The sequence below is a fragment of the Seriola lalandi genome, unplaced genomic scaffold, assembly GCF_002814215.2.
Source record: "Seriola lalandi dorsalis isolate HSWRI2012SDOR001 ecotype SW California unplaced genomic scaffold, Sedor1 jcf7180002054926, whole genome shotgun sequence".
NCBI lineage: Eukaryota > Metazoa > Chordata > Actinopteri > Carangiformes > Carangidae > Seriola > Seriola lalandi.
In genome coordinates this window covers 21,449-33,482 of record NW_019525478.1, presented here as the reverse complement: position 1 = coordinate 33,482, position 12,034 = coordinate 21,449, and the positions used below count along the sequence as shown (strand labels likewise).

The following is a 12,034-nucleotide window of genomic DNA, read 5'->3' as shown; positions in this document are numbered from 1 at the left end:
TTTACATTACCGGCATTTCAGCACCACTGCCGGTCGGGTTTTTTTAGTCGGCGGTTAAGCCACAGTGTTGAGTATTTATCTTTTTTATTTATAAAGTTAGTTTACAAAATGCCTGGATATTCCGACAGAGACCGCGGCAGGGACAGAGATAGAGATAGAGGGTAAGTACATTCCTTTTTCGTATTTGAGGCCAATTTTGCTCTTGTGTGATTCGTAGAAATGGCTGACAAGACTCGTCGCCGAAAAAATAAGACGCTCAACTAAATATTGTGGTTGAATTTCGAAGGAATTGCCACAATTAACTATTTGTTTTTAATTGAGAGCCTACAAATGTGAAAAGCAAGCAGTTGTACGGCTTTATTTACCCACACAAGGCCAAGGCCTCCGGTGAACGGAGCCCGTTGTCTTTGGCTCAAGGCCTTGTCTGGCCTCGTGCCCCGGCACGGTGGCTTTCCGTTAGCTTCAGGGTAGCTTTAGCTTCCCGTTAGCTAACCCGGCGTTACATTTCTCATTTCATCCCCGTAAGAAACACTTAATATCAGCACAGACTATGGAAATCGCTGGACTACTATGTTATCTACATATTTTACACGATAGTCTGCCCACGATATTTACTTTGTTGGTCACATGTAATGTGTTTTGCTCCAGCGCGGAGCAGTGATGCTAATACAGCTGGCTAGTCGGCTTTTCGCCATGTGGCAGCTTGAATGCGGATACAAAATGCCGGCTGTTTTTCCATTGTTCCTCTGCTGGCTGGAAAGTATATGGCAGCTATATAATTTCAGAGTGACGCAGTTAAGATGGTGCTCTGATCGTTTTGAATTGCTGTTATTGCCCCCGTTAATGCCATAACTTCAGTCCCATCTGACTTTGTGAACCACGACTTAATTTATTGCAGCTATGGCGGTGGTCCTCCTCGCTTTGGTGGCAACCGTGGTGGCGGTGGAGGAAAGTTCGGCAACCCTGGTGATCGGCTGCGGAAAAAACACTGGAACCTGGACGAGCTCCCAAAGTTTGAGAAAAACTTCTATCAGCAGCATCCCGACGTTACCCGGAGGCCACCGGTATGTAGTCTGCGTGGTCCATGAAATGTTACGCAACACAGCTTGAAATGTGCTCCCTCACACACGTGTTGCAGTTATGCAATGGGTTATGACTGCTGAACTGAAGTTTCATTTGCTCTTATCTTGCAGCAAGAAGTTGAACAATACCGGAGGGCCAAAACAATTACAGTGAAGGGGCGAGAGTGCCCAAATCCCATTGCCAAGTTCCACGAGGCCAGCTTTCCATGTAAGTTTTACCATAATTAGAGAAACTATACCTCAAAGGTGGTTTGTGTGTGCTGCAATTAATTTGCTGTCCTCTATTCTACAGCTTATGTGATGGATGTGATCAACAAAATGAACTGGACTGAACCAACACCCATCCAAGCTCAGGGATGGCCTCTGGCTCTTAGTGGCAAAGATATGGTCGGCATTGCACAGACTGGCTCTGGCAAAACGCTGTCTGTAAGTTGTTTGACAAAAGACATTAGTTGTAATATCAACAAATACTCCAACGACCTGTGCTGATAGTGTTATTTTGCTTTGCAGTACCTGTTGCCTGCCATCGTGCACATCAACCACCAGCCTTTCCTGGAACGTGGAGACGGTCCAATTGTAAGTAGTCACAACAGAGTTGCACACTAGTTCTCCATGCTTTTATCTCAGAGATGGGCTTTTGGTAAATCACAAATTAATGTAACATGTATACAAGTGGTCTGATGTTGAAAAATGACCAGAAAGTAGCCTCCCCAATGTGCTTCTTATTTCAGCACTCAGAATAGGAAGGAAAGAATAAGGAACGCTGATCATGGTGGTGTGAGATGCATACCCACCTGTTCATTGACTAAAAACCTATAATTTTCCCCACGATAGTGCTTGGTGCTGGCCCCAACCCGTGAGCTGGCTCAGCAGGTGCAACAGGTGGCTGCAGAATATGGCAGAGCTTCTCGCCTCAAGTCCACCTGTATCTATGGTGGAGCACCCAAAGGACCGCAGATCCGTGACTTGGAAAGAGGTATTTTTTATCTCTTTTGCGAAACACTTAAAACATTGTCCTTGGTGTCAAGAGCATAGCTCTTACAATAACTATCATTATAGGTGTGGAGATCTGCATCGCCACCCCAGGAAGGCTCATCGACTTCCTTGAAGCAGGAAAGACGAACCTTCGACGTTGCACTTACCTTGTACTGGACGAGGCTGACAGAATGCTGGACATGGGTTTCGAGCCACAGATCCGGAAAATTGTCGACCAAATCAGAGTAAGTTACTTTTGATTTAGTTAGTGGCTTTTAACACATTCAGAAGTGAAAGACCTTGTCACTATCTGTATATTACTTTGAGCAAACTGGTTGCTAATTGTTGTACTGTTTTGCAGCCTGACCGTCAGACCCTGATGTGGAGTGCCACTTGGCCAAAAGAGGTCCGCCAGCTGGCAGAGGACTTCCTGAAGGAGTATGTCCAGATCAATGTTGGAGCACTGCAGCTCAGTGCAAATCACAACATCCTGCAGATCGTGGATGTCTGCAATGATGGAGAGAAGGAGAACAAGTGAGTAATATGTCCATGCTGGTAACGCCAAGTGTTGAAGCAGATCTTTTGACATTAGTGATAGATTCTTTACGGAGCAACTGTCTTCTTTCAGACTCATCCGTCTGCTTGAGGAAATCATGAGTGAGAAGGAGAACAAGACCATCATCTTTGTAGAGACAAAGAGGCGGTGTGATGACCTCACGAGGAGGATGAGAAGGGATGGGTACGTGTTGAAATGAATACAGATTCAAAACATGAGAGCTTCTGTTGTTCTGACTTTCTAGTTGTGAAGTACAAAAAAATTAACATTGACCCCATCACTTCTGTTAGGTGGCCGGCTATGGGAATCCATGGAGATAAAAGCCAGCAGGAAAGAGACTGGGTTCTCAATGGTAAGCTTGAATAACCAATAAATTTACATCTCAGGGTAATCTTAGCAGTCTTGTATTTAATCTTTTTATTTTATTTATTTTTTTATTTCAGAGTTCAAATATGGAAAGGCTCCAATTCTCATTGCCACAGATGTTGCCTCCAGAGGTCTAGGTCAGTATCCTCCCTGAACTGTTATTTACTCCTAAGTATTTTAAAAAGAAAGTGTATTTGCTTTCTTTAACTCTTCTGCTTCTTTCTGAGTTTCTCCCCTGACCTGAAGGAGCAGTCTATATGGCAGGGCCTTGGCATGACAAGCCCAGGTCTCCAGAGGGGGAAGGAGGATTCTTGGAGGTGTCCTGACTGGCGAGGCACGGGTCTCCCAGTCGTGCAGATATACAGAGGTGACCAGGCCCAAGTGCAGCATAACGCTCTGGCCTGCCTAAAAAGGGGGGCGAGTTGAGGGCTGGCCACAGTTCCTCCCCCATATGCTCGTCTGTTCTCTGGCAATGGTTTGGACTGCTTCACACACCCAGGCTCTGTAACTGTCCCAGCTCAAAGCCCAGCTACACTGTCTCCTATTGTCTTGCATATTTGTTTGGGCACTGCATTGCAAGCCATTTGAGTCATTTGGAAGGTGCTTTCTGTTGTGTAGACCTGTTGTAAAGCATGGGTGGCATTACTGTTGCAGTTTCCTAAACTTCTGTCGGAAGAGCAGTCTGTCAGATCGATCATACCTTCACCTCTGTAATGACATGGCTACTGGCGCTTTTGGTGACAGTGGGACATGCTAGTTGGACACACTTGGACAAAATCCAAGCTCACACTCCTCCCTCGCCTGCGTTTCAAAGTCATGTCGAGACCTGCCAACGAGAGACATTAAGATCAAGTGAACACTGGGTCTGGAAAAATCTTGCCATGCCGAGAGTCGGGATGCATTGTTTGTAGGCATCCTGCATTTTGGTTCAGAGCTACCGCTTTTCTTGGCAAGAGACACTGCAGTGTGAGCATTATAGCCAGCATCTCATGAGTGAGCGTGACGAAGGGACATTGGTTAAGTGCTAGTTTGAGAACACTAGGAGGCAGTAGTGTGCATAGCAGCCCTACTGTGTACAGACACCTGAGGGTCACTTGACAGTATGTGGGGCGTGTGCTGCAATGGGAATGGACTAGTGAATGCATACTCCAAAAAATGGTAAGACTTCTGATCCATTCTTTCTGAGGGTGGGTTGCCAGTGGCTCAGGAGGGGGAGGGTTTTTATTTTATCCCACTGGATTGGAAGCTAATGGAGTGTGCATCGTTTCTCTTTTCCCACCGTAGTCTCCCCGTGGAGTAAACGTATCTGTAGCTTTGCCTAATTCCAGTTTTTTGCAGCTTGTGGATTTTACTCGCTATCTCCACCTCATGACAGTACTAACTTGGCCTCTTTGTTTTTGATCTGGTTGTTGTGGTGGCGCTGGCGCACGTCTTTTGTGTGCTGTCCTCCTCTTCCTTTATGCCACAACGCAACACAATCTTACAGATGTTGAAGACGTGAAATTTGTCATCAACTTTGACTACCCCAACAACTCAGAGGACTATATCCACCGCATTGGCCGAACAGCTCGTAGCCAAAAGACAGGCACAGCTTATACCTTCTTCACTCCAAACAACATGAGGCAGGCCAGCGACCTCATCTCTGTGCTTCGTGAGGCCAACCAGGCAATCAACCCCAAGCTCCTCCAGATGGCAGAAGACAGAGGAGGTAAATCTAATTGGTGAGATACAGAAACTGTGCTGTGAACTGCAGCCACTTTTTTTTTTTTTTTCCTGCTGCTTTTTTTCTTTTTTTGATTGTTCTGAGAAGGGGATGGATTCATGAACTTTAGCGGTATCAAGCCAGTTTTTGCTTAACAAAAAATCATACAATAATACATAACATGACTGTAGCCATTTTTTCTCTTTGTTTAAAAGCTTGTTTTCTCTTCCAGGTCGTTCAAGGGGAGGCAGAGGTGGTGATTACAGAGATGACCGCCGGGATAGGTATTCTGGAAGGCGGGATTTTGGCAGTTTTAGGGACAGGGATAACGGTAGAGGGTTTGACAACGGACCAAACAAAGCCTTTGGCACAAACACACAGAATGGAGGCTATGGGGGCAATACCAGCAGCAACGGCTTCGGTGGAGGCAACTACAACGGTAATGGACAGTCCAACTTTGGTAACAGCCAACCGGGAGCCTTTGGAGGCCAGAACAACTTCCAGGCCCAGCAGTTTGCTCCCAAGCCTGGCGCACAGAACGGCGCTGGTCACCCCCCTTTCCCCTTCCCCCAGGCACAGGCTCCACAGCAGCATCCTGCTCCGCTGGTGCCCTACCCCATGCCTCCTCAGTTCTCTCAGTAAACGCACCACACACTTGAAAGAAGTAATTTATTGCTTTTTGTCATGTTTTAAGTTCAATAGATAATCCAGAATTTTTGTATTTACTCAACAGGGTTACAAACAACTTCAACCTCCTATCAAACCTTTTAAGATCTGCAGTGCAGCAGTAGTTGTGTTGCACACTTGTTTTCCTATTATTTAATTTGTTACATTCCTCGGTAATTAGTTTTGTTTTGTACTAGGTAATTACAAATGTATTGGTTTTTCACGTGTATCATTGAAAGTGATGTTAAGCTCCTACCTTGGACGTGCACTGCATGATCTTTCAAATAAAACAAAAAAAAAGAGACTTTGGTGTTTTTTGGTTTTTGTTCTAAATTTGGAAAAGTTCTGCAGGTTACTAGTGACATCTGATTTTTAACCCTGGGTCTACCCTTCCTCTCCAGCAGGTGTCATGTTTCACAAATATAATAACTCAGGCACCATGTCCAGTCACTATGGTAACTGCTCAAACCAGCATGTCACTTAATATCAAAGGCTTCATGTGTGTGGTATTGTATAACATCTGCAAGGGGAAACTGGTGGTTACAGTGATTCTGGCTTTGTTGTTGTTGCCAAAACATAAGTAGCAAAATTAAAAAGGTATATGACATGCACATCAGCACCTCCCTCGTGCACGCTTCCTGTCCTGTGTCCCAGCAGCTGAGAGGGATTGGTAACTTGTTTTCCCGGTCAGTCTTGTGCCCATCACATGCCGGTAAAGATGACTTATAATGGAGATGTACTGGCCACGCTAATGATAATTTGATGACGGCTCTTGGAAAACATCTCATGACAAAAGCCAGTAAAGTCTCAAACAATGACAATTTAAACTCTCCTCAACCCAAATACAACCGTCAGCTGTTTTCAAGCTCCGTCTCCATCTTGTGGAGGAGGAACAAACGGCCTTTTCCACCCTCAAAAAAACAAAACAAACACTAACCAGTGTGTTTTTTTTTTTTTTTTTTTTTGTCTGAAGTGCTTTGTTCTGACATGAGCGTTACGGTGCACCAGTGGGTTAGCGCTGTCGCAGCAGTAAGAAAGGTTTCTGTGTGGAGTTTGCACGTACATCTCGTGCCTGCGTGGGTTTCCTCTTGCTGCTCCGGGTTCCTCCCACAATCCAAAGACATGCAGGTTCAGGTTGATTGGAGACTGTAAACTACCTGTAGGTGTGAGTGTGAGCATGAATGTTTGTCTCTATATTTCAGCCCTGTGGATAGACTGGCCCACCTGTGCAGGGTTGTACCCCGCCCTCGCCCAACGTCAGCCGGGATTGGCTCCAGCACCCCCTCGACCCTGAAAGGATGAGCGGTATGGCGAATGAATGAATGAATGAATGCATGAGCAAACTGTGTTGCTGCACATGGGCAGATTGAGAAACAACTGACCCATGGGAACAGAAATATAAAATCACCTAAAGTGTTCAGTGTGTTGGAATTTCAAACTTTTCATTTCAAACTTTTCATTTAAAGGAAAAACAGTCTAAACCACTCATTTATCTTGGCTGTCGGACACTGTGCACAATTTTATTAGGTACTTTATAAAGAAACAAGTGATTAATGTTCTAATATATGTATTTATCATATTTTCAGAGTGAATCTCTCTGCTGTCAAACATATAAATTGTTTAGTATTGTTTGGTACTCATGTTTTTGATGCTAAGAATGATAAATTTTGTCATTATGTTGTTAACTGGGCCCTTTAGTCCATGTGACGTGTGTCATTGTTCAGCTGTTGCCCCACCTCAGCCGTGTGTTCTTTTAAAAAGACTGATACCGGGTCACAGGTCAGTGGCTCCTGCTGATAACACACCAGAGTCCCTGCTGTTCTCAAGTGCTGTGGGCGCGGCTGAATTAAATAGCTTTCCACATATTTACAGAAGCATCGCCTGGAAGTATGTGTGGAACGCTCTCTGGGTAAATACTAAAGAGCGTCCCTCGTTTCATCAGTAAGAGAATTGTTTTGTTTTTTTTTAATCCTGATGATATGAGACGGCCTCACCCTGCTGTTGACAGCATCATTTGCACAAAAAAAAAAAACATGTCGGCAGAAAGAAACCGAAGAATAAGTGACACAGGTTATCGGAGGTGAAACACTCTGTGCTTATCTCAGGTGAATTGCACAATGTGGAGTTTAAACAGGTGGGCGAGGTGGACACAGTAACGTGAACATCTGAACCATGTGAAGAAAACAAATGTTACTGCTTATCAGTGCTTTTGTAAAGAAGTGTAAAATCAACTGTGGTCATTTCGCAAAACAGCGGAAACGAACTGTGAACATAACATTGATAAAGCTCACTCTTCAGTCTCTACCAACTCCTGAGGGAAACATCAGTCTCTTTTATCTATATTTGTATGCATGTATATATATATATATATATATATATATATATATATATATATATATATATATGTATGTATATATATTTTTTGCAAACAGAAGCCCAAACAATAAAGTTGGGGACCAGGAAACCAAAACAATGAGCTGAAACTCATTGTAAGGAGGAGCTGCAGATTCAGGTAATACCTCTTTGTAGCATCATCACTATGAGTGACTTTACTTACACGTTAGCAAAGCTGCAATAATCAATATTTTTTAACAATATCAATGTTTCAAACGACAGTGTGAAAACAGTTAAAGTACCACCGGGGACCAATGTCGAGGCCGGGTGAGATTCAATCATCACTGTGTTGTTTTGCTGTCACTCAGATGTTAGAGTGTGAGTGATCTCGGTTACTTTAACCTTTTTGTTCCTGCTATGTGACCCCTCCCTCTCTCCCTGCAGGTATGTAGGTGTTGGCTTGAAGAGTAACTGCTCTGGGTGTGCGCCAGACACACCCACCGCAAGCATGAGCCGGAGCAGCATGCTGAACCAACTTCTACCCACTGAGGCGGAAAGAAGTCGCATTGTTCCGCTCTACCTGCAGAGGTGCTCCCTCCTCCTTCACCTGCTTTACTATGAACGCCACATACCTGTGTTTTGTCTTAACACATACTCTCACACACACACACACACACACACAACCTATGTCAGATACTGTACATGCACCTTCTTATCAGCTTTCTTTTTTGGCAGCAGGTGGAGTTAGCATTCCTCTCACCAGACCTTCACTCCTAGAACACAACAAAGGTAATTTCACAGGGTGTGTGACAGATAACCACTGATAATCAGAAATGCCTTCTGTGTCACTCTGGGGGTGGAATAATCCCAGAGGAGGCTTCAGTGTAATAAAAAAAAAAATGCCACTAATTAATAAGACACATCCTGATTTCACAGGCTGCATTTGCCAAAACTCGAATGTGAAAAGTTACACCTTGTGGTTAACGCTCGAATAACTGTACGAGTTACTAATTAGTTTATACTGGAAGAAGCTGGATTACAGCAAAGCTACACTAGGGCGAAAATCTTGTTTGGTTAAATATAGCTACTAAAAAGTGACCAAAAAAGATCAAATTGACAATGAACATGTGATACAAAAATTATAACAAAATATAATGCAAAAGCACCTGCTTGTTCACAGGTCAAATCATGAACCACAAAACTGAAATACTCCACTATTCCTGAGAAAGTACTTGAATGTCAGCTTTGGTTTTGTAAACAATAACTGCTTCAGTGGTGATTCTTCCTCAGGCTGAGATTCAGGAAGTTTAAACACAATGCTGTTAGCAAGGATGAACACCTGCCCATGGCCCGGGGGGGGGGGGGGGGGGGGGGTGGCGGCATGGTGGTGCCTTCACAGTGGTCAGGACAGGTCAGTCAATCACAGTGGTGTGGTGGCAAAATAAAAAATAAACAACCCTTCATTTCCTTTTATGGCCCCAAATTATTTGTAGTTTCAGTAGTAGCAGAAAAAAGCAATTTAAATTACTTGAATAACTATGGACGTATGAATGTAGCTGAACTACCAGCAAGCTACTGTTAAACTGCTAGTTTAATCACATGTAATGCACTACTCCCCAACACTGTTGACACTGTGTTACAACCTGAAAAACTGCTGACTCTTCTGATCTAATCTGATCATAACCATCTCTTAGATATATTACATTATAGATATATATAGATTTCATGTTCTTCCTTTCTGTGTTTTTAGTCTCTGACAGACCTTTGAGTTTCTGTGAGTTATACTTACAAATATGGAGATATGACACATGGCAAACTGAATGAATCACCTGCTTGACCTGTCTTAATAAACAAAAAGAGGACGTTTTAATAATGATCCTGAAATTCAGTCATGGAGTGACCTGTTCTGCTGCATTCCTCTGAGATTGTATATGTGCAAACAGTGAGTGCTTTATAATGTCCCTGTGTAGCATGGAGCTGATAACAGCAGCAGCTGTAGAGGTCAGAGGCCGTTTCTGTAGGCAGGTATGTAGAGTCACAAAACTAAGACTACAGGAGAACTCAATCAATATTATGGATTTTAAAGTGTAATCTTTCACGGGTCACAACCTGCTTCTTATTCATGCTTTAACAACGCAAGGAGATCTATTAAACATGGCTAGAATGAACGCGCGGATGCCAAGCTCCTAGAATATCAAGTCAGAGCGTCTGTGAAGCGGCGGGAGCGCGGAACAGGTCCGCCCGGTCTGCTCCTCCACTGCTTTCACTGACGACACACCTGCTGGCCGGGGAGGAGCTGAGACAGGTGGACGCTCCTTAACTGAGGGGAGACGCCACAAGAGACAGGAAGGAGTGAGTAAAAGAGGAGAGAGATAGAGAGAGAGAGGAGAGGGGAGAGTGAGGAGCTGGAAGAAAACACCGCTCCGACTCAGATTACACGGACGGTTCTGAACAGTCTCTCAAGATGTCGAGTAAAAAGGAGTACAGTCCCGTAAAGATCAGCAAGTGAGTTTGGACAACTTCCTCTGTGTGTGTGTGTGTGTGTGTGTGTGTGTGTGTCAGGTTTCCCAGTCTTATATTACTGTCTCTTGTCTTGTTTCTGCTCTTTTTCCTCCCTCAAGCTAAAATCCGGTTCATGCTGCGTGTGGAGATTTTTTTGTGCCATGATCCCAGTAATGTTTGCACAGGACAGGAGCTGTTTTATATATAAATGCACCACAGGAGTCAGGTGCCATATGAAAGTAACGATGATCTTACTGTTAAAATACATTCATTCATTCTGAAAACGCCGAAGGAGCACGAGGAGCTTGGGAAAATGAATGAACCGTCCCTTATTATAACAAGTCTCAAGTCTTTTCCTGTTTGCTCTGACAACACCCCCGTGTTTCTAACTTGACATGTCAAGTTTACCTCTCTGATTGTCTCCTTGTCACTTCACCTGACTCACTGACAGTGACCACATTGCTTTTATTTGTATCTTTGCCCAAGGTGTGTATCCGCTGTGTGGACTCATTAAGCTGATAGGTCAACAGCGTGCCTCGGTGCTGTAATCCACCTGAGGAGGTGTAATAAATGATGGTGCAGCTTGTCGTCATTGCGATGTCATGCAGGTTTACAACTGGTGCCATCAGTCATGATTTATGACGTTGCACATGGTTATAAATGTGTGGACACTTAGACGTTTGAGATTGCGCAATCTCACCCCCACTTCTATCAAAAGTGACTAAGCAGGTGATTGACTTCCATGGGAGCAACCTGTCGCGCGGGGGTGGGGGTGGGTGTGGGTGTGGGGGGTGCCTTCACAGTTGGGTGTGCCCGCCTGCACGCATTCCCATCGCTTCTGATAAGAAATATTTGTGATTATGGCAAGAAAGCTTCCAGAGATAAGAGGCTGCGCGTGGTGCAGGGAGTCTTCAGTCATCACCTCATTGAGTAAAAGTGTAAAAATACAAGTTAAAGTCCTACATTGAAAATCTTACGTGAGGAGAAGCATGTTACTTATAATCAGGAAAATGTGCTGAAGTAGAAGTAAATGAATAAAAATGGTCCTAGATTATTATTATTACTCATGCATTAATGTGTGTGCAGCTTTTTTTTTGGGGGGGGGGGGTGAAGAGAAACAGGAAACAGTGAGATAGAGAGCAGGGGACCCACGTGGTAAACACCTGAGTCACTGGGCTGTCAGGGTGCCCCCAATATATGTCAATCTTGATTGATTGATTGTTTTAGTAAAACTTCAAAAATTGTGAGAAATGTCCTTCATAATTACCCAGAATTCAAAGTGGCTCCCTCACAATTCAAACCTCTAATTAATTAATGATTAAAATTAAAGCAGCAATTTATCACATTGGGATTTTTGGCATGAAAATTGACATAAATGAAATCAAACAAATTAATTTTCTGTCATCTGACTCATCCATTCATCCGCTAATTGTTTCAGCTCTACTCATATTTACCTTTGGGTCGTCTCATCTATAACAAAGCATCACAAACCAAATGAAGAGCTTCTAACTTCTAAATAAAGCTTTCAAATGAATGGAGTAGAATAAGAAGAGCAACATTCGCTTTATAAAGTAGCATGAAAAGAAAATACTGACGTACAGTGCTCATGTAAATGCACTTAGTTACTTTCCACCAGTGGGAGCAGTAAAAAAAAAAAGAAAAAATGCAGGAACTAATCCTCCTCCACCTGCTGCATGAGCCTTAATGTCTGACTGCTGCTGTAATAACCCACCGGAGATTAATGGCCCCATTCTTTTGATAAGTGACACAGAGTGACACATTCATCTCAGCAGGAATGTCTGTGTCACACACAGGGCCACATTCTTGACTGCTAATGGGAGGGACCCCCCC

The 12,034-nt window shown here is 43.8% G+C and overlaps 2 protein-coding genes across 3 annotated transcripts in view; both read left to right on the top strand.

Moving 5' to 3' along the window:
• On the top strand, positions 1 to 5,610 carry ddx5 (DEAD (Asp-Glu-Ala-Asp) box helicase 5). Of its 2 annotated transcripts, none has more exons than XM_023431646.2 (13): positions 1 to 161; positions 899 to 1,064; positions 1,194 to 1,290; positions 1,375 to 1,508; positions 1,593 to 1,658; positions 1,917 to 2,058; positions 2,142 to 2,302; positions 2,419 to 2,591; positions 2,686 to 2,796; positions 2,904 to 2,965; positions 3,057 to 3,116; positions 4,466 to 4,687; positions 4,914 to 5,610. In XM_023431646.2, exons 1-13 carry the CDS (start codon positions 109 to 111, stop codon positions 5,321 to 5,323), a joined length of 1,857 nt encoding a protein of 618 aa, XP_023287414.1. In that variant the 5' UTR covers positions 1 to 108; the 3' UTR covers positions 5,324 to 5,610. The 2 variants fall into 2 exon arrangements, with proteins under 2 accessions (XP_023287414.1, XP_023287415.1); XM_023431647.2 differs by having other exon boundaries at positions 4,466 to 4,700; positions 4,914 to 5,081.
• Positions 5,611 to 9,763: 4,153 nt separating this feature from the next.
• The window catches only part of evplb (envoplakin b), an 11,845-nt gene continuing 9,574 nt past the window's right edge, over positions 9,764 to 12,034 (top strand). The window contains exon 1 of the mRNA XM_023431655.2: positions 9,764 to 10,186. Coding sequence (XP_023287423.1) covers positions 10,146 to 10,186 — 41 coding nt within the window. The 5' untranslated portion in view covers positions 9,764 to 10,145. The remainder of the gene's footprint in view (positions 10,187 to 12,034) is intronic.

Coding starts and splice junctions, on each gene's coding strand:
- ddx5 (XM_023431646.2), top strand. CDS start 109: ATGCCTGGATATTCCGACAGAGACCGCGGCAGGGACAGAGATAGAGAT. Junction 1,659..1,916: donor AACGTGGAGACGGTCCAATT/GTAAGTAGTCAC, acceptor TCCCCACGATAG/TGCTTGGTGCTGGCCCCAAC. Junction 4,688..4,913: donor GATGGCAGAAGACAGAGGAG/GTAAATCTAATT, acceptor TTTCTCTTCCAG/GTCGTTCAAGGGGAGGCAGA.